Below are 26044 nucleotides of genomic sequence, written 5' to 3' on the forward strand. Positions count from 1 at the left end.
ATCCCATATCGAGTTGTCTGAGCTCAAGGGACAAAAAAAGGCGGCAGGTGCCGTGAGTGGTGGGACAGTGGTTGTTTCCCAGGTGGCTGGGAGAAGCTCTTCAGGGCCCATCCGGGCCATGGGCTGCGCTGGGTGCAACGCGGGGCTTCCTTCCCAGCACAGGTCTCAGAGTGAGTTACACATGAGTGCTGTGTGGTAAGAAGGAGCCGTGAAGATGGCCATAGCTCAGCCACCAGGACATGGCAGAGCCCGCTGCCCTGTGTCCTCCACGCTGGTAATACAGGCCCAAGCAGCAGGCTCTGAAGGGGCGGTGCTGGCATGAGGGCAGCCAGGAGCCCAAGGCTGAGAAATCCCGTGGAAAAGACTGGTTTAATCATCATCTGTATGCCCCACCCAACCTCAATGGGAGACGGCCCTGCAAAGGTTCTGGCTCAGCAGGTCCCAGGAGGGACATCAACACAGCCCAGAACCATCAGGGAAGATGCTGGAGGGCCAAGTGCAGCCTGGCTCCCGGATAATAAGGCACAGTGGGCTCTGCAGGGCAGCACTGGAGGCCAGCCAGGACCCTCTAACAGTGACTGAAGACCTTCCCAGGCGGCTGCCATGCTCCCCGCTGCTGTGTGCACCCGCCGGATCCTGAATCAATACTCTGTTCCACGTGGTCCCTTTACTTGGCTTACCAGGCCCTGCAAGGGTCTGCGCGCCCTGGCATGGATGGGTCGCGAAGGCATGGTCCAGCCTGAGCCTCCGGGAGAGGGTGGGCGAGGGGCACACATGAGCCACCTCCCCAGCCATGCCCCCAGGGAGAGGGCCAGGTGTTCCCAGCTCCCCCAGGCAGGGCTCTGTTTCACAGAGGTCTCTGGGCAGCTTGAGTGTAGACTGGGTTTGCCGGCAGAGGGCCTCACACTGGGAAACACTGGCTGAATAGAGGCAGGAGGAGTGAGTTCTGTAAAGTGGGAGGGAAGCCAGGGCCGGGCTCAACTGCTATTCTGGCTGGACAAGAATGCAGGGGTTTGTTCCTACAGCCAGTTCTTGGAGAAAGATGAAAAAAATACCTGCGTTCAATTCTTTATTAGGTATCCTCAGCTGTGTCCACTTTTCATTTTTCTTGCATAGTTTTGTTTGGAATTAATGCCTTAGATGGAATCTTTCCTAACCTCAAGTAACGGGGAAACCGCCCACATAGGGTCTTGGCCTTTGCTGACGTGTTGATGATGCACTGCCTCTCCTTACAGCAGAGAAGAGACAGGGTTTCCCCCGCGCCTGACCCTTGCAGCCCCGTCCCCCCCATGCCCTGGAGCCCCTCTTCAGGAAGGAGGGGGCATCTCAGACACTTACCCAGCAGGCGCATCAGCAAGAACTGTACCCCAATGGCAAATGACTTTTCATCCTGGTTCACCACACTGAAAAGGAAGATAGGAAGAGTCAGGAGCCAGAGGACTCGGGGCTGTGCCTTGGCTCGGTCAGGGGCAGCCTGCCGCAGAGTCAGCCAATGGCCCGACAGCCACCTGGCTGGCTGGGTTCACCATGGCCGAGTGCTCCTGTTGGAATTGGTGGTTCTCAAAGCGTAGTCGCCGCGCCAGTAGCATGAGCCTCTGGGAACTCATTAGGAATGCAGATTCTCAGGCCCTACCTTAGACCTAAGAATCAGGTCCCCCTGGGGTGGTGCCCAGCCATCTGTGCCTTAGGAAGCCCTTCAGGAGATTCTGTTGCACAGTCAAATTTGAGAGCCTCTGGTCTTGTGGTTTTTAGGGTTGCCCCTGCCGCCTTCAAAAGGCAGAGGGCAGAAGAGGCTGGGAATGGAGAGAAGGATGGGAAAGGGTGTGTTCACAGCAGCAGGTCTGAACAACTCCCGTGGAGTGTGAATAGCAATAAAGCCCCGATGAAAGTGTAATGAAGGCTCCTGGGCCCTAGGCTTCTGTGTGCAACTGAAAAAATCCTTTACCTAGGGCCAGCTTTGTGGGCGTGTGGCCTGTGCTGCCTCCCAGGGCCCTGTCCTCAGAAAGGCCCCAGGCTGGATTTAATGTTCTGCTGTGGCTCTATTGAAATTCTTAATAATTTTGGAACCGGGAGCCTCTCATTTTCAATTTGTACTGGGTCCTGCAAATGAAAGAGCTGGTCTTGCCCCTACCCTTCTTCCCTCAAGAGAGGACAAGTGTTCAGCTGAGGAAGGAGATTCAAAGAGAGACAGGGAAGCTATCTGGCAGTGGTATTGCCAGGCCCTGCCATCCCAGCTGGGCAGGGGGCAGAGAGGGAAACCCCATCCACAAGGTGGGGAGCCAGGAGGTGGCCTGCAGAGGCACCAGGCTTCTTGTGCTCTGAACACCCACACTCCTGTGGGGTGGGTGCCATGGGGGAAGGGCTTTTGGGGCAGAAGGGACATCAAGGAAGGGAACTCAGAAGTAATGTTCAGGTCTCTGCACACATTTTGTTCTGGCCCCACACTCCTGCTAGCAACACGGAAAAGGGCCCTCTTCCAGGTCCTCTGAAGGATGGCCCAGTGAAACAAATACTCACGGGCTTGAGGCACCCATTTGGGACCCCCCCACCCATGAAAGGTGCCTCAAATCTCAATCTAGTGGACACTCCCTTTATGCCCACAGTTTCCTCCAGTGGCCCAAGTTCATAATAGTCCTGGTCATTGTCCCTGAGCAGACTCTCCTAGATTCTGGACTGAACGTGGCTTGGGTACCTCAGTTTGGCTTCTGATGAATGGCTTGAGCCCCTTCTGGTGTTTGCCCTCATTGGCTGTGAACTAACTCTGGCATTTGGCCCACTGTCTCCTCCCAAATTTCTCCCAGCCTGTATTTCCACACCTGGTTAGGGGCCAGGGTACAAATAACACTTGGGTCACCTACACGGTCCTCTTTAAGCCTCACCTTCTTCACACTAAATAGCATCCATCCTCTCATCTTTGTCAGTGGGATCTATCTTTAAACCATTTGGGGATCCTGGGGCCTCTTCCATTTCGTTCCAGCTCCAGATCAGACTTAGAAGAGAGAGGTTTTCTAGGAAAGCCCGTCCTGTGGTTGAAAGGATGCTCTTCCTCCACAGCTTCCCTAGCCCTGATGCTTGATGGAGCCCTCTGGGAGGCCGACTGACAGGGACTGCCCCTTACCTGCTGCTCAGGAACTTCCCTGTGAAATGTCCTTATCCTGTTCCCTCTCCTCGTCATGGCCACTCATGATATTTCTTGGGGTTACAGGGTCCATCATGGCCCATCTGGCCCAGGTGCAAGAAGTAACCCCACTCCAGGTCTTGGATGAAAGCACTGGTGCTTGGAATGCACAGTGGGGAGGGACAGAAAGAGGGTACTGATGGTGTTGGGAAGGGCAACATGCTGGGACTCTGAGCAGCCTCACCTGCTCCTGTGGAATGTGCTAGGAACACAAAATTCTGACTGCTCTTTTCCTGGGCCACTTCTCAGGCTTGTGGTTGCAGTAAGCCACCCGGAGGCATGGGGTAAAACCTTACAGTAGACCAAGAGCAGGCTTGGTCTACGTAGGTGGTGGCTTTCCCAAGCTCCGTGTTCCTTACCATGACAGGAGCTCACTGTGTGGGAAGCATACACCTGGGACCTCCGGGTCACCCCGTGGGATGTGGGGTACAAGGATGAATGATGCAAGGTTCCTGCCCTTTGCATGCACCTGGGAGTAACAGACCTTTGTCTTGGAACCACGAGTCTCCTATCTCCCGCCTGCATTCTCGAAATAGTAACAAGAACAGGAGCTTGGTAGTTTGCAAGCTAACTTGTCAACAGGGTAAAATCCTAGGCCCTGACAGATGGCTGCTTCTGTTCTTCATCTCCTAGCCTTTTGGGAAAAATAGGCCATTGGCACCTAGCTAGCTGTTAATAATTCTTAGAATTTGGTTAACAGTGATAATTAACCAATACATAGAGTACCTTATATTTACAAAGCAATTTATCAGATAATCCTGACACCAGTCCCTTGTGGTCAATATCACGAGCCTCTTTTCATAAATGAGGGAAACTGAGACTCAGTGAGGTCGGCAACATCCCAGGACATCCAACCAGTGCACGGCTGAGCTGGGTCTTTGACCCTAGCACTGGACGTCCAGGTCCTGTGTTTTTTCCTCTCTGCTCTCAAGGAAGGTGAGGACAGAAAAAAGGCAGGCAGGGGTGGGTTAGGTGAACTTGGTTGAAATGTTGTTTTCTCTTTGGCAGAGGGTGAGGTGAAGGAAGGGTCAATTCGCTCTCAAAAGCTCAGAGGCATTCCACCGCCACCGCCACGTAATGGGACACCTCTGCTCTCCCCTCCCACCTTGGCCAGCCTCTCTCTTCTGACCTGAGAACTTGGTCCTGGCTCCTAGCACACTGGGCTTTTCTTATTTTCATCCTTTCTCAAAGCCCTCATTCTGTCTCTGGAACTTTCCACATTTTTTTTGTTTGTTTGTTTGTTTCATCTTGATTTTGTGCATCTACCTGAATTCTCTTCCTTCCTCTTAGTTCTTTCAGATTTAAACATAAGTGAATCTTCAGGTATGTCCACAGTGTGGAGCCAGGCAGCCTGGCTTCCTCAAGGCTCAGCCCTTTGTGGCTCTGCCCTCCTGGGGATGGGATCTCTGTTGGTGGCAGGAAAAGAGGAGAGACAGAAGCCGGCAGGCAGGGCAGGCAGCATGGGGGAAGGAGAGGAGCACTCACCGCAGAACCATCATGTAGAGAGGGTTGTGAGAGATGCAGGCTATGAGGGCCACGAAGGAGATGAGGAAGATGGCTGGGAGCAGGAAGTGGGCACAGGGGATGGGGCACGATCCCGTCTTGGCTGAAGCGGACGCCCCGGTCACACAGCTGCAGTTCAGATACGTCTTGGAAAGGAGAGGGAGGGGAGATCTGCTGTCATCATCACGCAGCCACACACTTCAAAGGCTGGCACCAGCTCCAGCCAGAGAGTGCCCTGGGTCTGGGGAGCTGGGCGATGATGCATGTGGAGGCCGGAGAGCAGACCCGGTGAGGTTTCCGAGGTGCCCCACAGATGCCACCTCTGACGGCTGTTTGGGCCATCAAAACTGTCTTCAAGGAAACTGGTCATGCAGCATGGGCGGGGCCCCTCCCCAATTCCACCCCTACCGGGACAGGTGGGATCCCATGGCCAGGCAGGGCCTACCCAGCAGGGGACTGGGGTGGAGAGGGGAGGGCTCTCTCCATGGTGGGGCTGCCCTGTGCCCAGCCACTGTAGTTTTATGGGTGCTAGTTTTTGCTGTCTGTATGCTTCTTACAGGGAAAACAAGAACGGTATAAACAAGAAACATCAGTGGGAACCCAGCAGAATCCACTGAGCTCTCCATCAGTCAGGCCTTTGCCAGAGCTTCCTGCCTGAGAGGAGCTCCTAGCCATGAAGGACTCTAGGGAAAGAGTCCCTGGCTCTGGTCTGTTCATACAGTTCATACGGTTCAGCACTCTCATACAACTGGCTTTGGGGGCCACTGCCCACGTCAGGTGGTGTTCACCTTTCTTCTCACAGCATCTGATGGACTAGCCTATGACCATTTCAATGTCCCAGCAGTTACAAGGCTAGGACTAGAATTAACCAGCTAGCAAGCTTCTTTCCGGCAGATGGCAGAAACTATGCACCCTCTTTATTTTGGCTGCTGGGAAGCTCAGAAATAAGTCATATACAATACAGCTGTTATTTCTCTCCAGTCTGCGTTTTTTTTTTAACATACATTTTTTTCTGTTTATAATCTACTGTCTTTTCTTGAGAATGGATTTGTGCTGTTTTTGGAAACCTGTCAAGGTAACTTCTGGAAGTAGATGAGTCAGACGTAAGTAAATAAAGATAAGAAAACCACAGAAGCCACCACAGACTCCTCTGACTAGAAGACAATGGAGAGACCATCTTGTTTGCACTCTTTGTCCTCCCTCTGCCCATGAAGGTGGCTGTGAGAACAGCCCTGCCCAGTCCTCTTGGAGGAGGATGCTAAAGTGGCAGCCAGCCTTGTCCATGGCCTCCATACGGGCTTAAGGGAATGAGGCATGTTCTTCTCCTTCGGGCATTTCTAGAAGAACTGCACAGACTTCCCACTGCTCTCAGCAAAAGGCACATACAGCTCCTAGGCCCAGCCTGCCCAGCCTTGGCCTGGGTGTGGCATGGCTCTCAGCGCCAACCCTGGCCTTCTCAGCTTTCTCCTGTGCCTGTCTCTGTCATGTCCTTGGGCCCTGCACTTGCCATTCCTTTACCTGGAAGGCTTCACTTCCAAGCCTTCCTAGGGTTTTCTTCTTCAGGTTGTTCAGTTCTAATGCCACCTCCTCAGGGAGGCCTCCAGCAACTAGAGAGGCTAGTCATTAAGTCTCTCCGCAGCATGGGTTACATTCTAAGATTACCTTGTACATTTATTTGCTAGAATGAAAACTCAAAGAGAGTGGGGACCTTGTCTGATGGGTTCACCACTGAGACCTCACACTTGTGGCTGTGCTGGCTGGTCACTGAGTATTTGTTGAATAAATGAATATGTGTCTCAACTTGATTTGCTTCTGGATGACCCTTAGAAGCCAGGAGCCTTAGCCCTCAGAGGGCTGGTAGAACCTCACCTTGTGGACCCAGTGAACGTAGCCTGCATAAGTCAAGTCTGGTGGCTAGGAGTTCCATGACATTGAACAGATGTGCCCCAGACTGAGGCAGGGTCCTGGGTTCTAGTCTCACATCTGCCCCCAAGTAGTTGCATGACTTCAGACCAGTTGTAAGGTTATATACAAGTCAGGGCTGAGAGGTTCGACCAAATGCCCTAGATCGCACTTCTGATCATAGAAGACCCCCTGCTCTCAATTCCTCTGGGCCTGTTCTTGTGGCTTCCCACACAGCCAGGATGCAGGACCCAGCATTGCCCCTTAGGATCCGTCAGGATGTGACTCAAAGGCGTCAGCTGAAGGAGTGCTTGGCTCATTTCTGCTCTGAGCATTGTTGGGCCTCAAGAATGTGAATTTTTTTGAACATCGGCCAATCTTTAATTGACTTTGGGATGTAGGCATCTGGTCATGACCTTAGGGAAGGGGAGGTGGAGAGAGGGTGGGTGTGGCGCAGAGGCCATGAGGCTGGGAACGAGTGTGGCTTGGGTGGCATTCTGCCCATCCTGGTGCTGAGGAGCAGTCTGCGAGGGCCTGCGCTGAGCACAGAGACCCCCATGGGGCCTCTCCTGCCCTTACCAGCTGCTTGGAGGTCACGGAGCTGATGTTGATGCCAGTGCAGCCAGCGTGGCACGGTGAGAGGTACTCAACTCCGTTGTCTCCGCACACTGGGTGGAAGATGGAATCTGGGCACGAGCAGTGCCTGTGGCAGGAGGGAAACTGCAGATGTATAGAACTTGATGTCCTGCCAGCAAAACAGGAAATGGGGAATCAAACAAAGCAAGACCAAAAGAAAAACCTCCCCATGCCAGCCCAGTGTGAGCTCCCCGCCTGGTTAGTGTGCCTGTGTGTCTCTGTTTATCTCGGGCCAGCGCCACCCTGGGATCTGAATTATGCCTATTGGAGCCAATGGTGAATTGACGGGTTGGTCAGTGCTCATGGCATCACCAACTGCTGCCAGGAGGACGTGGTCAGCAAACCCCACACCACAGAGGGGCATTAAGACAACCAACCAACCAACCAACCAGGACTCCAATGAAAGAGATGGCAGATGCTACACCAAAGTCACAGGCAATACTTCCCTTCACTCTTCTTCCACCTGGACTTGGGGGTGAGGGAAGACTGGGGCCCCTGGTCCCTGCATTCCCCCTGCACTACAATCCAGGGGGTTTCACCAGCTGATCTCACCATTCCCACCATTCCTCCACATCTGACATTCATGATTATTTCCTCTGGTGGGGGGGGGGAGTTGGGATAGGCTGACAAATCACAGATCAGGGCTCTGCTGAAAGAATACACTGCTGATGGTTAACATTAACGGGGTATCTCTTATGTGCCAGGCACAGTGCCCAAGACTTTTCATGCTGCCACCATGGCAATCCGACAATTAATCATACTCCTTTCATGATGAGAACACTGAAGATTAGAAAAGTAACTGTCACCAGCTACAAAGCACTGTGCTAGAACTCACCCCAGTCTGAGGACAAAGCCCTGTGCTAAAAACTCCCCGCAGGGTTGAGGGTATGCCTGGGTGGCTCAGTCAGTCAGGCATCTGACTCGTGATTTCAGCTCAGGTCATGATCTCAGGGTCTAGGGTTGGGCTCTGCGCTCAGCAAAGAGATTCCTTCTCCATCTCCTTTCCCCTTCCCCCTGCTTGCTCTCCCACAAATAAATAAATGAAATCTTTTTAAAAAAAATTTTAATCTTTAAAAAAGATTTCATTTATTTATTTGAGAGAGGGAGCAGAAGCAGGGGGAGGGGCGAAGGGAGAAGCAGGCTTCCCGCTGAGCAGGGAGACCAATGCAGGGCTTGATCCCAGGACCCTGGGATCATGGCCTGAGCTGAAGGCAGATGCTTCACTGGCTGAGCCACCCAGGGGCCCCTGTGTCAATAAATCTTTGAAATAATAAAAAGGCTCCTAGTGAGAACCACCCGAAAGCTCAAAGTCTTCTCAGTTTCTTTCAGTCCCTAGTCAGCTTGCAGAACAATACAAACCGGGTAGAGGTTTGCCCTGAGCAATCCTCCCTTCCCTCATACCCCTCCTCTCCTTTACCCACCAAAGAAAAAAGAGGGTGTCTCAAAGAAAAAGAGAAAACACGAGCACTGAAAGGCAGTTTCTCCAAGTGTTGCAATCTCATTAGGCAAGACCTAAAAGAAAAGGTGGTGGGAAGGGGCACCTGGGAGAAAGTACACGCTCCTTGCTCAGCACCCTCCCCTCACAGGCCCCTAAAGCTCTTGCTGAACGTGAAGCCAGACTTCAAACTTGGGGCCAGGTTGCTTTATGCCATCTGACAGGTATACTGTACCTGCCCTCTTCCTCACCTGCCCTAATCTTTGGTTTCGGCCATTGCTTTCATTGTTCTTTCCCAGATCTTTTCAAGTCCCCGTCTCTCATCTTTCTGCAGCAGCTCAAGAAGACTTTGTAATTGTAGCCGGCACAGAGCGGATGCTAAACATAGCTTATTTCCTGGTTCCTGAGGCTCGCAGCCCTACAGATTCACCCTGAAACCAAACTAATTAGTTTTTGGTGCTCCTTAAAAAAACAGAGCCCTGATCCCCACGGCTGGTGGCCCACGAGAACCCTCTGATTTCTTCTCAGGACTGAGCATACGATTCAAGACCTCATTTTCTACGTTGCCACATAAACGGTTAGATCAAAGAATGAAAAGGAGAACAGAGAGTTGAAGAAACAGAAAGGAAGACGATGGCAGCCAGATCCAGGCTCTGGCCTCAACAAAGGGGATCTTCTCACCTCTCGTTCCTCTTACCTGGGGGGATAGACACCCTCGACAGTGGGGGTGGAGCATCCCATGAAGAAGAGCGGGGCGCAGAGGACCATGGAGATGGTGATGATGGTGGCAGCCACGCGGGGAATGGTTTGCAGAGAGAAAACAAAACGCTTCATGAGGATTCCTCCAAACAGCATTCCCAGTGCTGCAGCAGGAAGGTTCACAGCACCTACAGAATAAGAGAAGCGGTCTGGGTGCACAGGACTGGGAGTGGGGGCAGGACCAAGACACTGGGCTGAACTTTGGATAAGGGGCATGGCTCCCTGAAGGAACATTTGATACATCCAATTGCAATGGTACTAGCTGACATTAAATGAGCACTTACTATTTGCCAGGCACATCTAGCACATTGCCCTGCTTATGCAAAGAATGAAGAAACAAGTGAGTCCTTGCAGCCAGAGGGAGGTGAGTTGACGGTGCATTTATTAAGCACCTTTCATTACCTGGCCCCTCATTGCATTCTCACTGTGACCACATGGGTCACATGGTGGTGCCCCTGTCTAATGTGCTAGCTGGTAACTGAAGGCTAAAGGGATGAGGTCACGGCCAAGGCCTTGACCACCTTGCCACATCCACATGGCCAGGCTCACCTGTAGACGGGGCTCAGTAGTTCACTTTGGTGCTTAGTGGGACCACGTCAGTACTTCTCAACCTCAGCTGCACAAAACACCAATGCTGGGCCCCACGCAGAGACTCTGCTTTCAGGGACTGAGCATGAAGCCTGGCCATCTGTATTTTTTTAAATTTGTCCATGAGATCCCAAAGTGCAGCCAGGGTGGAGAATCACCGGGCCGCATACTCCTTACCCAGGTGAACGTATTCAGTTCCTTGGTGAAGAAGGGAAAAAAACCGCAAGGCATTTTGCCTAACCTCAAATTCTAGCTTCTCTCTTTCCTCTTTTGCCCCTGGTGATGTCAGGGCCTTTGGGAGGCTGTCAGACTTCCAGTCCCTCTGATGGGGAGGAAGGCAGACCCTGGCCTCCACCCATCCCTGCCTGGAATGATGGGGGCCCCAGAGATCTGCCAAGAACATTCTAGATGGCTAACCAGGAAAAATGTCCTTAAAATTCTTTCCTCTGGCTCTTGTCTGTGTCCGGTCTGACCTCGCCCCTCCCTGGATGGGTGGAGGAGGGTCCAGCTGCTCCCGGAGGCAGGGCCCAGGCAGGGTCCCCCAGCTCCTGTAGCACCCCCACCCTCCAGGACTCACCGATGAGGAAGTTGGCATAGGCCGCGGAGGCGCCATACTGCTTCTCTAGGAACTTGTTGAGGAATGTGGAGAGGCCTGCGATGACGGAGGAGAAGGTGCACTGGGCCAGGACCACCAGCATGAAGAGTGGGTTCATCAGCAGCTTCAGGAAGATACGGGGGAAGCCTGCAAACAGACACTGTCAGGGCCGGGCCCTCATGGCAGTCATCACAGGGCTACCTTGGGACTAGTCACTGCCCTTCCTCCTCCTCTAGGCAGCCCTCCTGTCTTCCTCAGGGCAGATCTAAGGCACCAAGAAGTTCAGTGGCCGGGGGCACACAGCTGCCCAACTCCCACTCAACATGCTCACAGGCTAAGTAAAGTGAGGGTGTGCCTAGAAGATACCAGGCAAAGCCTGGCTAGAAATAGAGCTAACACCAGGAAACTCCTCCCCACATGACAGCCACCTCTGTGTGAAAGGAGGGGAGAGAACACGGGGCCTGGGGCCGGGAGGCGGGGCCGACTCTGCTTACATCTGAGTCTCTTGGAACCTGCACAGAAGCAGGCACCAGGACCCCTGGCAGAACCCCTCCTGAGAGATGGGACCACCTGCTCTTACTGCCACTTACCACACACCACACCACACGAGCTGGGGCACCCCCAACCCTCAACGCAAGCCAGCAGTCCCCCACCCCGCCCCAGGGCTTTGTGGGGTCCGTTGGTTACGTTTAATGAAATCCATCAGGGAACTTCTTGGCTTGGCATCGTCCATCTTCCTTGCTTCATCCTCTATGGCAGGAGACCTCTGCGGGCAGCGAAGGGGGAGAATATTAAGGCCCAGGTTTCCTGTAGTGCCCCTTCCCTGTGCCCTTGCTCCTTCTGGTCTGGTCTCACTGGCTCAGAGACGGCAGCACTGAGCATCCCCAGGTGTGTGGGAGGGCGCGTAGAGAATGATCTCTCCAAGCAAATGCCACCTGCATGTCCATGGGCCCCGTGCTTTGGCTGCCGGCCAGGACATGTCCGTGCCAAAGCCTCCGGAGACTCCTCTAGGCATGTTATTCGTGTCTAACTTTCCCTTGCCTGATGTCCGATCAGATCTCACCCCTTGTCTGTCTGTCATGGTTATACCTCTTCCCCATCCTCAGATTCCAGGGGCCGCAGGCTTCTGGGATACACTGGTCTAGAATGACCTCTGTTTCCAGCTCTTTCTTACTGTCTCTTCTATAGAGTCTCTGCTTCCTTCTGGGCCCAAAGCTGAGTCCTGCTCAAGGCTCCATCCTGGACCCTGGCCCACACTTTCTACCCATACCACCTCAGTGAGCTTGCCTATCTTTTGTGAACTCATCAGCAGCAGCTTTGAACCCCTACCCACGGTGTGCAAGGCTCCCGAGCTCTGACACCATTAGAGCTCCCTGGGAGAACCCACCACCAGGCATGGGAGTCCCCACGCACCGAGTGCCTACTCCACACTGGGCACCACGCCCAGGCTTCCACATATATCAGCTCTCATCATAGCCTCGGCTGAGACAGGTGCTCTATCTCCAGTATGTTAGAGGAAACTTAGAAACAAGGGAACTTGCCCAAGATCACTCAGCTTCTGGACCCAGACTCAGGCATGCCTGACCCCCAAACCACCACGATGCACTGACAACCTCTGAAATTCTTCCCCAAGCCAAGCGGAGGCCCTCCCACCCCTGCCCCTCTTCCTGCTGCTCCGCCTAGATCTCACACACCTCACTGCCAAATGTTGAGCTCTGGCTGTGGCTCAAAACCTTGATGCTAACTTCGGCCCCCTTCTCCTCCAATCTGCCCATTGCTGAGTCCTCGGCACCCTCTCCAAGAATGTCGCCCCTGCCCTTGCCTTGGCTGCCCGGCAACCCCCGCCCTTGTGCTCAGCCCCATCCCACATGTCTACACAGGCCTCTTCAGATGGCCAGCCTTCCCTCCTTCCTGACTCCCCAACCTTGACCCAGCTGCCATGGTGTCCCCTGCATGGTCACCCAGTCACTGCAGCACCCCCAAACCTTATGGGATCATACCCTATGCCTAACATCAAGGCCCCATTGACACTTCTAGTCTCTATTTTCCCTTCTCATCCTTTTCTGACTTCCTTCCCAGCAGACTGGGCCGGTAGACACACCGAAGGTCCCTCTGCCCACAGTTGGCTCGCTCTCAGCCCACCCTCACGCTCTTCAGCTCCAAGGGTCTCCTTCCGAGTCAGTCCTGCGGGTTCACACATGATGGGCCAACTGTGCCAGGTCATATATTCAGCTTTTCCTGACTCTTAACTGTGAACTTGTTGTTTCCCAAACTGTGTTCCCTGGAACCCTCCAGATGTCTGAGATGCTGATGCAGTAAGGGAAGGCTGGGGAAGACCATCTCTTGGAAATTCACCAGCACTCTTACTTCTCCAAGCCTCTGAGGAGTCCTGCACCTTATAACTTCTCTAGATTTCACCCAGAACTTGCTTCACTTGTGGAAGCTTCTCAATTCATTTTTTCCCACACCTCCCTTTCTTGAACTCTAATAGGCAGAGTCATGGGCTCTCAGAACCTTACCTCTGCTTCCCTGAGCATTGTTCGAGGAAAGAAAAAAAAGGGGAAAGAGGTGAGAACCAAGGAGCCTGAGGAGATGAGCAGGCCCAGCCACCAGGCTCCAATCCACCGGGGGTCTCCGGGGCTCAGGTTAATGACAGCTGGAAAGACAGCAAAGGGAACAATTGTTTTCTGGATGAATGTGGGATCTCATTTTGCTGGAAAGAGGGCCTCTGATCAGGAGGACTTTCTTCCCATGATGAAGAAGAGGTAAGCCATGGGCTAGAGTCTGATTCAAGACAACTTGAATGGCCCTCTCCAGGCCAGCTGGTTTGCAGAGCATGACAGCCAGAATCAGAGAATCCCCAGGCCGAAGGAATCAGAAAAAACTTGAACTCACTTTATTTTATTCCCAACCCTTGGTAGGAATAATAGTGAAGGCGGCTCCATCCACCTACCTCCAACCAATCAGAAAACTGAGGATCAGAGATGTTAGCTTTGTCTTGGTCCAAGGTCAAGGCTGGTAAGTATGATCTCCTTGGTTAATTTTAAACCCATGTCTCCCTGATGTCCAAACCTGCACTCTTAACCACTGAATGCTACTGCCTCCCAATTTTATTGATCCCTAAGAAAGGAAGACCCATAGTCCTTTGGAGCCTGAGGGAACAACCGTCATCAGATTGGGTTGCTGAGCTTCCAAAGGAGATACTTCCAGCAACGTCTCCCACCTGCAGCTGCCAAGTCTGCCATTGTGTCTCTCTGTAAAGAAACTACGTAGGCATGGAGGGAGGGAGATGATAGCAGAATGGCCCTCATCCAAACAATGCCAGGCATCACTGGGCACTGTCCCTGGTACTGGGAGCTCAGCTTCGAGTCTCTTTGGGCAACTAACAGGCAGGAATCAAGTGCCAGTGAAAGTACCAGTGAAAGGGCAAAGATGGCTTGACCCTGAGGCAGAAAGCTCCCCCCAGCTTTTCCCTGTCATGTGAAGTAAAGGCAGGGGACACCTCAAGGAAGACATCGTGGTCTGATGGCCCCCAGGAGCAGCAGTTTTGGACTCCGGCAGCACAATGGCTCTAATGCCTGTCCAAATTCTTTGTGTGATGGGAAGGCTCCAATCTGCGTGCCAGGAACTGGTGGGAGTATCATTCCTGCAAGTCTGGCTCAGACCTGCCTTCTAGCCACATCTTCCGGCTGGTGGGAGGGAGCTTTCTCTATCACCCCCACACTCCACGCAGGTTCCCTCTCTTGGCCTTGTCCAAATATTCTTCTCCATCTGGAAGGCAGAAATCCTCCCCCATCCCCTGCCCCCGATGGGGCTCAATGCAGCTGTCAGCGGCCTGGGACGCCCTCCCTGAATGCCTCAGGCAGGAGCCCTGTCTCCTGTCTTGGAGCTTCCAAAGCACTTCACCTGCCCCTCTGTGAGGCTGGCTCTCCCTGCCCTCTGAGAGGTGGGCTGGCATCAGAGCTTACAAAGGCCATGAGCTCTTGCAGGATTCCCTGGGGGGCTGCCCCCGTGAGGGGTTACCTGGCCTATAGAGCCTATGTCCTCCTCATTCTAAGATACACAGTGATTTCGTCCGTACCATTTTGTGAAGTATAAGAGCTCATTCCTGTAAACCTCTTCATATAGATCAGGCATGTTCTAATCCTGACAACGACTCTATTGTATTACCATTAGGCCCATTTTACAGATGAGGAAACTGAGGCACAGAAAGATGTAGAAACTTGCTCACGATCACTCAGCTGGTGAGAGGCAGAAGAAGGATTAGACACAGCCCATTTACTGCCAGTGCCCATGGAGTCCCACATGATGTGAATCGCATTCCATGTCTATATTTTATGTAGTGCCTCTTTTTTATCCTCAAAAGAGCTCTTATTAAATCTTTTTTTTTTAAATAATCAAAGACCATCTTAGAATCCAAGGACTATAAAACTATTTTTAATACCACCACCAAGATAGGCAGCTATGGTGGCAACTGCTGAGGCCCTGCCCCAAGTCTCAAGGTTTCCTGCTTCAGACTTCCTAAGGACAGACAGGGACCTGTGCAAGAGGCAGCATGAGGCCCGGTCCCGGCTGTCTGAGGCTCGGCAGGGGTGACTGAGTGAGGGCAGGAAGAGGCCCAAGCATGTGGATTTAAAGCTTTATTTTCTGCCCTGTCTGGCTGGGGCTTGGGGAGGTTGTTTCATGGAACCAGCAGTAGACTGGGCATCCTTGCCTACACTCACCTGTGTCCACTCTGCCGTAGTCCACGAAGATCTGTAGCATGACGGAGCCCAGCAGGTACCCGAAAGCCGGTCCGAAAACAGAGATGGCAAATAAGATGGCTGGAGGGGAGAGTAGGAAAAGGAGGCTGAGGGAGCTTGAGGGAGTGGGTCAGCCCCAGGTTTGCCCCCTAGCTGAGAGATTCCTGAGCTGTCACCCCGTCTGTCCTCTGGCCCTCACAAGTCCACACCCAGGGCATTTCCCATAGACAAGGCCAGGATCACTCAAGATCCTGAGATGTGCAGAACCAAAGTTGCTTCTCTTGCAGCCAGCTGCCAGAGAGACCCACTCGCCAGGAGGGAAAGCCTCCCCAGCATTTAGTGATTCCTGCTGGGCATGCTGGTGGCCCAAACTCCCCACAAGTACAATGCTGGGGGCCCCAGCAGCAGCTATGGGGCTACTGAGCCAGTGTGTGTGCTCTGTCTAGTATGGGGCATAGGCCTCGAGAATGCTCAGCGAGGTTTGTTCTAAGGTAAGGATGGCAGCAATAGATGATCATTTGTTATGTGCCTTGTTTGTCCTTCCTTGAGGCCGTCTGGTCCCTAAGTGGATGGTTTGGGAAGATGCAGGTACCCCAGTCTGTGCCGAAAGGATTGGACAGCAGCAGTTCCAGGAGCTGGTAAAGGAGCTCCCCAGTGCCCGGTGTGGGGCTACGGGGTTACATACATTGCATATTTAATGCCATGGCTGCCCAGGGCACAGATACTATTAGCCCTGTTTTGCAGGTGAGGTCCCTGGGGCTCTGGGGGCCAGCCACCTGCCCAGGATCACAGTTGGTAGGTAACAGAGCTGGCCTTGCAACCAGATCTGTCTGCACGCCCCCAAAACCTCGGCACTCCTCTGCTGTGTTGTGGGGCAACAAGGGTCTGACCTCCATTCAGCCCCTTAGTGCCTCAGCAAGTGCCACTTCAAGACTAGGCCCCCTCCCTGCAGCTTCCGCAAGCCTGTGACTCACAGATGTACAGGGGTGAGTTGTTGGGCTCAGAGAAATCGTCCACATAGGAGATTCCGAACGGTTGAATGGGCACCGTCCCAATGCCTGCCAGCAGCTGGGCCACCACCATGAGACCCCACATGCTGCTGGTCTCCTTCCGGGAGTCCTGGGTGGTGCTATGGCACTTGCTGGGGGGCTGATCCTTCCAGTGCTTCTGACAGAGCTCGGCTTGGAAGTGGCTGCTGTTCCCTGCAATGAGAGGGCGTGCTAGTCACCACTTGGTCTTCTGGTTCCACCAGCAGGTCTCCAAACCTGCCTTTCCTCTCAGGCCTTTGGGAAGTGACTGTAGACACAGAGGTCAGAGTGTGGCCTTCCTGTTCTGGGAGCAGCCGTTCTTGGGTGGGAGAGGAATCTTCCACCCATGGCTGTCCTCTATGGGTACAGGTGGGGAGCTGAGCATGGAGACTGAAACCGTCATTCCTGGAGGAAAGGGTCACTCTGTTGAAAAAGGGGGATCCAGGATCAAAACCCAGGCTTGCTGGCCTGAAGCGCCCTGTGCTCAGCCTCAGGCTTGGGGTTCCCAGGGTGTGGCTCTCTTTAGCAGGACAAAGGCCATTCTGTCTCACAGAAGACAGTGTCAGCCCTACCTGGGATGCATCCCTCCTGTGTCAGGACCCTCGGAGCCTGACTCCTGGATAAGCTTGGCAGTGTGTCACACAAAGGCATTTGATGTTCTTACAGAAAGTGGGCAGCAACGAAGGATCCTACATCACGGGGAGTTGGAAAGGACTTGAGACCGTCTAGTTCAAGCCCTCCTATTACAAATGGGGAGCTGAGGCTGCACCCACAGGAGCCAAGCTGCACCTTGACACCCTTCTGTGAGGCTCCCAGAGATTCCCATCATGTCGCGAGCACCATGCGGTTTGTGGCTGCGGGCACCGGGCCTGGCTGGACTGTCACTTCCATGTGGCTGTTTTTAACTTGGCCCACACTAGCCAATCAGCACTTCTCCAAGGCCTCGCAAGCTCTTGAGGGCTCCCTTGCATAAGATTCCTTCTTCTCTTACCTTGTCCAAGCCAATGGACACCACTGACATCCCTGATCTTGCTCTAGTTTTGTTCTTTTCACACTAACATAATCCCATTTAATTCTCACTGGAATACTCCTAGAGAGGGTATGATCTACGTGGGCCTCAAAGCCCCACAGAGAGGAAATTCGAGCGCTGCAGACTGGATCTGCCCCTCTTGCTCCACTCTGCCCCAGCCTGCCCTGGATGGTGGGGTGGGCGGGCCTGCCCTCCTCATCCCCCAGGATGAGGGGATTCTCTCCATCCCCCAGGCACGCACGCTCCGTCCAGCCTGGCCCAACCCTTACCCCTTCTACACTGGTATTTGTTTCATAGGATACATTTGAAAACTGCTGGGGCCTACAGAGCTCTCCCACTGAACAGGAGGCCTGTTCCAGGAACAGCAAGGAAGGGCAAGATGAGATGTCTTCTTGTCAGGGTCATCCAGACTGGGAGAAAGTTTGGATGCTGAGTCCTAGAAAAAGTCCTGGGCCAAATTTCGTCTATCCTCAGTTGGTCAGTCATTTGGGAATAGTGACTGTGGACAGGCACTCTGCTGGGGTGGGGGACAAGGAGGTGACCGAGACAGGCACAGGTGCTGCCTTTATAAACGCCTCGGCCCACTGCGCTACACAGCTCACTGAAGAAGCAACCACAGTGTCGCCTGGTCCAATCCAAACCACAACAAGATACCCTCTCACGCCCATCAGGATGGTCATTATCAAAAACAACAACAACAACAACAGCAAAAACAAATAGGAAACATCAAGAGTTGTTCATATAAGATGGGGGAAAAGTTTGTACATTGCTGGAAGGAATGGAAAATGGTGCGGCCACTATGGAAAACAGTACAGCAGTTCCTCCCAAAACTTTAAATACAACTACCATGTGATTCAGCATTTATACTTCTGGGTATATACCCAGAAAAATTTAAAGCAGGACTTAACAGATACTTGTACACCAGTGCTCACAGCAGGGTTATTCACAAGAGCCAAAAGGTGGAAACAATCCAACGTCCATCAACAAATGAAAGGGTAAACAAAATGTGATAGATACATATAATAGAATACTACTGAGCCTTAAAAAGGAAGGGAATTCTGACACGCTCTGTAGAAAATGGAAGAACCCTGAAGACATTATGCTAACTGAAACAAGCCAGACACAAAAGTACAAACATCACAGATTCTACTCATACGAAGAAATGCAAATAGGCAAATTCACAGAGACGGAAAGTAGAATGGTGGTTATCAGGGGGCTGGGCAGGTGGGGGAATCGGGAGTTAGTGGTACAGCTTCAGTTGGGAAAGATGAAAAGTTCTGGAGATGGATGGTGTTGATGGTTGTACAACAGTGCGAATGTGTTAATGCCATTGAACTTTACACGTCAAAAGAGTTAGAATGGCAAATGTTATGTTATATATACATATATATTACCACAATAAATAATGACGTAGCCTGCTCCACACTGAGTCGGCAGAGGACAGGGAGTAGGTGGGAGAAGCGCAAACCCAGTGTCGCTGGGAGAGGGTGTAGGAAAAGATTCCTGGAGAAAGTGGCCCTGAGCTAAGAAGAAGCAATGGGAGTAGATGAAGATCAGCCTCAGGAGGACTGGGGAACAGCAATGTGGAGGGGCTCAGAGATAAGGGTGACACGTTCCATGGCACAAACTGTGGCTCGGTATGAGCTGCCCTCAAGTAGAAGCAGGGTGAGTCACGGCCACTCCTGGACGCCTGTGGGTGCTGGGAAAGGGCACGGACTGTGTCAAGAAGGGTCAAGGGTCTGTGACTGTGTCACAGAAGGGTCAAGATCCTGATGGGAGCGGTGCAACGAACATATTGGAGGCATTAGACCCGTTTGCAAGGCCCATGTGTAGAGAGTGGAATTGACCCCCAGAAGAGCTATTTTGGTGGTAAAATAGGTGAGGCCGTGCATTGCACACAGGACAGCGAGGGCTGGCCGGCTCTGCGGACGTGCAGACCGGATGCACAGCCCAGAGGCGTGCGTGTGAGACACACAAGGCCAGGCTGGCTGCGGGAGCGTGTAACAAACGAAGGCCTGGAAAATACGTGTTTTCTTTTAAGAGTTCTAGTCCTCGATCTCTCTGATTCTTACTATTTTACTATACGCACATTTATGAGAACACTGTTGCCAGCTTGAAGGGCAACATCATTTTCTGTGGGACATGTATGGTCACTGAAGATCATAAAAATGTCGACTGGCTTATTCAGCCTTCACATGGCACACTGCAGCATCCGCCAGCACCACAGAAATCCTCAGGAAATTCCACCTGATGAAACGTCCAGGAGGCAAAACTCTCTGGGGGTCATGGGCTGTCATTATCTTTTAGAATGTCACACTCTGTGTCAGGAACTGCCTTTATTAAAACGTGTACTTTAAAATATAGGCCACTGGCCCCAACACCCAAGTGTGTGGAATTCCTCTTTGGCTCTTCCACATTCTGAATTGATTCAAGATCTCCTAATCAACTGTCTTTTCCTTATGCCAGCCCTGAATGGGGCCAAATCCACCCTGGCCCAGGCTGTGACTCATGCAAAATTCACCTGCAAAAGAGCAGGCTTCATTCCCCAGGAGCGCTGCCCACAGGGAAGCCATGTCTGGCTGTCCTGGGGGCAGGGAGCCCCAGAGCCAGGAAGAGCAGAGGGCCATGGCTAGGACTTGCCACCCCTGCCTTGATGTGAGCACAGGTGTTTATACCAGAAACAGGCACAGTGTGGACTTCCAAGAACTCCTGCCTGGGACTCTGGCAGTGGGGGGCTATGGCCGGCTTCCTCTGGTCAGAGTGGAGTTGTCTAGAATTTAGACCCTTAGGCTCTTCTCTTAAAAAATCTAGGGGACAGGGATTGGTGAGCCCAAGGGCTAGAAGAAAGGGGAGGAAAAGACCTTGTGTTGGAAGACCTTGGCAAAACTGGTGATGGGTGGGGGGACTCAACTTTCTTTGGTCCACTCCACCCCTCTCCTCCCTGGAGTGGATTTCTCAGCTTCCTTTAGGAGCTCAGGCCCATGTGAAGGGAACAGAGCCACTTCCCCCCATTTTTCAAGCATTCCAGCAAGGCTCTGAACCCAGATACTCTCCATTGACTTATGGAAGCATATCACCCTCCTCTTCTGATGTTGCTAGTTCTGACCTTCCCACCATGTCAAATCCTGTGGTGAGGTCAGAGAAATGCCTGCCTATTCCAGCCACCACAGACTCCAGGGGCTGCCTGCCCACCCAAGGTCCCTTGCCTCCATCTTGGAGAGCCCTGAGAATGGGAGGGAGGGGAGTCTGTTCATCAGAGGGATGTCAGTCTGTTTCTCATCTTCCCTGAGGCCGACTTCTGGAAGGCTTAAGTTCATCAGAGCACATTCTTTTCCCACAAGACACCAGAAGTCTGGCTGTGCCAGTTTTCACAGGGCTGTGAAATGCTAACTAGAAACAGGCTGGGACCTCTCTCCTCCTCCAGCTACCCCAGCACCACCCCAGCTGCACGTGAGTCAACCCTCTGACTCATTCCACAATTTAAAATCAGAGTTTCAGTTCTAATTTCTGGACCCCTCAGTGGGTTTGGAAAGATAGGAGACTCTGTGGCAGGAAGGTCTATTTCCCCAGAGTGGGATCTACAGAGACAGGGTAAATCTGGGCAGAGCAAAGTCTAGCCATTCCATTGTTCAAGGACTTACATTCCAGGGGCAGCCAGGCTGAGGCCAGCTGGGGGGCTGACAAGGGTATAGAAGGTCTCTGCACAGAGATCTGAATCTGGGTCTAAGAGAGGACCCTGGAAGGAACAAGCAACATAGGAAGTCCATGGCAAATGGGGCTTTCCTCTGACTAGTCATGCTCATCATTCTGGTAGAGGAAAGAGAGTTCTTCCAGGGAACAGAAGGGCAGCAGTGAGTTCTCCTTCAAGTCATGTTCCTTGAAAGCCACGCATACCTCCGTGTTCAGAAGGGGGCATGGTTTGCAGATGCGTAGGGTCAAGTGAGGCAAAATCCAAGCCTCAGAAGCAATCCATAAGAGAATAATAGGAAAAGGCAAGGGGGTGTTTCTGGAGAGTCTTCTGGAAACATGTTCAAGGTGCCAAGCCCTTAGGCTATCAGCAAACCCCTGGAACTTCATTCAGAATGTTCCACTCTGAAGGACCTATTTCCTAAATTCAGCTACTCAACAGTTCTTCCCGAAAACTCTGGCAACACCCACTAGCAGGCCTGGAACAGACTGTCCCAAACTCAGACACGATTTGAGGTCTCAAAGTGGTTTGCAAAGTGGGTTGTTCACACATCAGAAGTGATTGGGTTCCCAGGGCAGTTCACAAAGCTTTGTTATTCCATAATGCCTCGATAATAATATGTGGTCTCTTCCAACTAGACCAAGTCTCCACTTACAAAATAATTTCTATGGGCATGCATTCTAAGTTTCATTCTGGAACACTAGAAAACTGTTCTCCCCCTTCTGCACCAGTAGAAACCAACAGAGTTAGTTTTGACAGTCTGAGACACATCATAGGGTAGTGAAAGTGATTCACAGTTTGAAACCAGACAAATCGAGTTCAAATCTCAATTCTACCACTCACTGGTTGGGGGCCTCTCAGAACCTCAATGTCTTCATCTCCAAAACAGATATCATAATACCTACCTTGCAATATTCTTATTAGGATTAAAAATCATGGGTATATTATAATCTGGGGCATAGTGATTAGATAATACCAATTTTCATCCAGAGACCAGAAACTTTGAGAAATTAAATGAAGAGGGGGGATGGTGGAACCATGGAGACAGGCGATAAAGCTCAGGTTTCTAAGAACCTGGGGGCTAGGTCTAGAAACTAGAGACAAGTAAGGTCAGTGCTGATCACCAGCAGAGGATGGATTGTAATAAAGGAGCTGCCTGGAAGGGTTCATATTTTTGAAAGGAAAGAGTGAGCTCAGGGAGTGGAAGGAGAGCTTTCCTGGGTTCTATTCTCCGACTGAGTTTGCAAGACTAGTTCTGAGATTGAGGCTGGTCACTCCATCACACACTGAAACCCCAACACCAGTGGGGACCCCGGGGAAAGCGCCTACTTGTATAAGGAGGCCTGTCACCAATGAGCCAGACATGAGAGGGCCAGTCCACTGCACATGATAAAAACAAGGCTGGACGTTACCTTACCAGTGCGGGGCTCTCCGCACCCACACCCTTGGCCGTGCACCCCAAGGAATCACCACCACGTCAAGGAAAAAGGAATCACCTGGCCTGGTTCATCATCAAAACTATTTCTTAATGGATAGTAGGGATGGAAGCTCTACCTGAGTGAGAAGGATGGTGGCTGAAAGCCATTTAATTTTAATGTTGGAAGAGATGAGAATTAATATGCACCCCCAACTGGGAGTGAAGCAGGACTTACTCTTCACAGATTGATTCAACAGGCTGATGAGGAGCTCTTTGGGGAAAAAAAAAAAATGCTTAGCTGAGCCAACATGAGTTCATAAAGAGCCATTCATGCCAAACCAACCTCATTTCCTTTGTTAGTGGGGCTCGCAGGCCAGCAGGAAGTTGTAACATGGTGTTACTTGACTGGAGGAAGCCTTTTGACAAAGCCTGTCATGATAGCTTGGTAGACAAGATGCGGACACGTGGCTGCAGAGTCCTCTGGGGAGAACCTGCTTAAAGCATGCCCAGGGCTGGCAACAAGGGCCCGTTTGACCCAGGAAATGACCCTGACTGCACACCACTCAACACTGTTGTCACAGGCTTGGGTGAAAGCAGGAGCAGCTGACAAATTAGTGAATGACACAAATGACACAAACTGGGAGGAAGAGTTAATAAGACAGACCGTAAAAGACTCTTAATCACAGGAAACAAACTGAGGGCTGCTGAAGGGGACATGGGTGGTGGGATGGGGTAACTAGAAGATGGACACTGGGCAGGGTATGCGTATAGCAAGCACTGGGTATTACCGAAGACTGAGGACTCACTGACCTGTACCCCTGAAACAAATAATACATTATAGTTAATTTTTAAAAAGGAGGAAAAAAAGACAGTCAAAAACCTGAAAACTTAAAATTAGGCTTGAGGCTATAAGGAGGGGGCTCCAGTCAAGGAGAATGAAGCTAAAGGAATCAGTCTGGGCTGCTATACCCAAGTATCCTAGACTGGGGTGGCTTAGAAACAAGAGAAAATTATTTCTCACAGTGCTGGAAACTGGAAGTCTGAGATGAGAGAGCTGGCACAGATAGGTTCTGCTGAGAGCCTTCTTATTCTGTCCTCACAAGGCAGAAAGAGCGTGAGGGAGCTCTCTGACCTCTTATAAGGGCACAACCCTCATGACCTCATCACCTCCCAAAGGCCTCCCCTTCTACCACCATCATGGTGGTTCTGGCTTCTCTTTGCTGTTTTCCGCCCTTTAGATCTGAGCCTCACATCCTTTCTGACGGTGGCCCATTCAAGCTGTGAATCCTGAAGAGTGCTTCTGTCCTTGTCTCTTGCTGGTTTTCTGCCTCCTGGTGGATAACACACTACCCAGATATGTCTGGTGGTTCCCATTTCAAACCTTTGGGTCACAGGAGGTGTCTGGGTACAGCCAACGGTTCTGCTCTACCAGGTGTGGCAAGAAGGGCAGAACGTTCCTCCCTGTGTCCTCCAGGGATCCTCAGGGAGCCCCAGGCCTCCTGAATGAGAGATCAAAGGTTTCTTCAAATCCTAATCCCCAGTGGGAGAGGGGCCCACACTCTGTTTCTGTAGGGCTAGTCCTCACTCCCTAACGGTTTTCCTGGGGCGCCCAAAGCCACTGGAATAGTAACCATATTTTCTTTTCCACCCTGTGTGCTGACTCTCCCAAGGGAACTAACCCCCTGCAACCTCCCACCACACCCAAGGCATACAATCAGCGGGTGGCGGGGGGGTGGGCAGGCACTGGAGAAGTGACTCTCCCCAGGGCAGTGGGGTGCAGGATACAACTAGCAGGGTGCAGCTTGCTGCCTAGCGCTGCCCACCCCCCACACCTGGAGCCAAGCAGAGCTGACACCCCGGCCTCACTCCTGAACAGGGGAAATGACTAAACCAGACTTGGGGGCCTGGCTGGGAGGGGGAGCCACACTCAGGTCCCTACTCAGACCTCAGTTGGAGACTTCGGAGAACAAGGGGTTCTCGTTTCCAGGCTGGCCAAGGGATCCTGCAAAACAGATGCTAACAGAGCCTGACAGTCAACTACTCTCAGATCAGCTGCTGGGGCCTTTAGAGAGACCACAGTCATAGGACTGTATTGCCATGGAAACGACCAGTTCACCTGAGGAGCCCCAGCTCCTTCCCTGGCCTTCCCCTAATGTTCAACACTACAGCCTAGTGTTTTCTATCATTTCTCCCCATAGGTTTCTATTCTTTCTTACAGTATGCATTAAAAAATGTTGCACATCAAATTTCATTAGGTTTTGCTGTGCTCATCTGTTTAGGGCTATTTTTTCTCAGTTGATTTAATCACCCCACGTGTTTTGTGCCCCCCCCTTGTTATTTTCTCTTCCTTTTCAGGTTAAATAGATCCAACTAGCCAAGTTGAACAACTTCCACCCCAACTGCCCACCTACTCAACCTCCCAACATACACACTTTCCCCTCTGCCCCCATATATACCCCCACATCCACACCCTCACCAACTCCTGCCATACACACTTTTCCCTCTCACATCCACCCCCATCTCAACCCTCCACACGCCTCCCCCACGTTTCTTCCCTTGCACACAGCTCCACTTCTACCCTTCCCACCTCCGCGTACAACCACTTCCCGTCCACACCAGTACAACTTCCCTCACACACACACCTATACACAATTACCCCACAGACACACTCACACTCCCAACCCCCCACGCCAACCCCGGACACCTTCTGAGCATAGCCATCTCACTCCAGCTGGGCGTTCACCACCGAACAGCCCTGAGCTTGTTTGCCAAGAGCAGTTCCCTCAGCGGGAGGACCCTGAGTGGCTCCCACCGTTCAGCGGGGTAGGTTCTGCTCTGAGGGCTGGGGAGCTGATTCTAGGCCCTGTGTGCTGTCCACCGAGGAAGAAACCGTCACTCAGGAGGCTTCTTCTCCTGAAGGCTTCTCATCCTGAGGCTTCCTCTCTTTATGCCTCCTCACCACCCTCCTTCCCAGGGACACCCGTGGGATGAATGAGCAGGGATGAGCTGGCACATTTATGAATAAAGGACTGGAGAGTGACTCTTCCCTTTCTTCTCTTGCCTGCTTTAAAATGTAATCCAACCCCCACCCTCTTATCTTACAGGAAGCTCCCTGCCTGTGTATATCCATTGTCTGCATAGTAGTTGACTCCCCTCTGGATGTTCCTTGGGATCTTTCACGGGTTACACCTAGTCCTGCCAGACTGGTTTCCGAAGACCCTTCTTTTATTTCCTAAGGGAATTGGTGTCACCTTGGCCTGTTTCCCACCCACCAAAACCTCTCTGCGCCTTCCAGAAGTGGTCTTGGAGGCTTGGCTAGGTAACTAATTTTTTTTTTCTAAAGGCGCCAGGGCACATTTCCGGACCCCTCTGACATTTAGAAAATCTAAACATTCATAAATGTCTGCCTGGCCTTTTTTAAAATTAGCAATTAGTTGTTTTAAAGGTCTCCATTATTCCCACAATGTTCAGTCCCTCTTTATTTTTTTTCCTAAAATACATAGTTACTCTTCATTTCCCATGTTCATTTCTGGAGTAGCTTTG

General features: G+C 52.0%; 1 protein-coding gene across 1 annotated transcript in view; it reads right to left on the reverse strand.

Annotated features, from left to right (window-relative positions):
* The window catches only part of SLCO2A1 (solute carrier organic anion transporter family member 2A1), a 78454-nt gene that overhangs the window by 2099 nt on the left and 50311 nt on the right, over nt 1–26044 (reverse strand). The window contains exons 4-12 of the mRNA XM_032333481.1: nt 16313–16540; nt 15321–15419; nt 13116–13252; nt 11284–11362; nt 10579–10743; nt 9352–9541; nt 7163–7328; nt 4664–4827; nt 1339–1403 (exon numbers count right to left, since the gene is read on the reverse strand). Coding sequence (XP_032189372.1) covers nt 1339–1403; nt 4664–4827; nt 7163–7328; nt 9352–9541; nt 10579–10743; nt 11284–11362; nt 13116–13252; nt 15321–15419; nt 16313–16540 — 1293 coding nt within the window. The remainder of the gene's footprint in view (nt 1–1338; nt 1404–4663; nt 4828–7162; nt 7329–9351; nt 9542–10578; nt 10744–11283; nt 11363–13115; nt 13253–15320; nt 15420–16312; nt 16541–26044) is intronic.

The sequence above is a fragment of the Mustela erminea genome, chromosome 1 (genome assembly GCF_009829155.1).
Source record: "Mustela erminea isolate mMusErm1 chromosome 1, mMusErm1.Pri, whole genome shotgun sequence".
In the NCBI taxonomy this organism is placed as follows: Eukaryota; Metazoa; Chordata; class Mammalia; order Carnivora; family Mustelidae; genus Mustela; species Mustela erminea.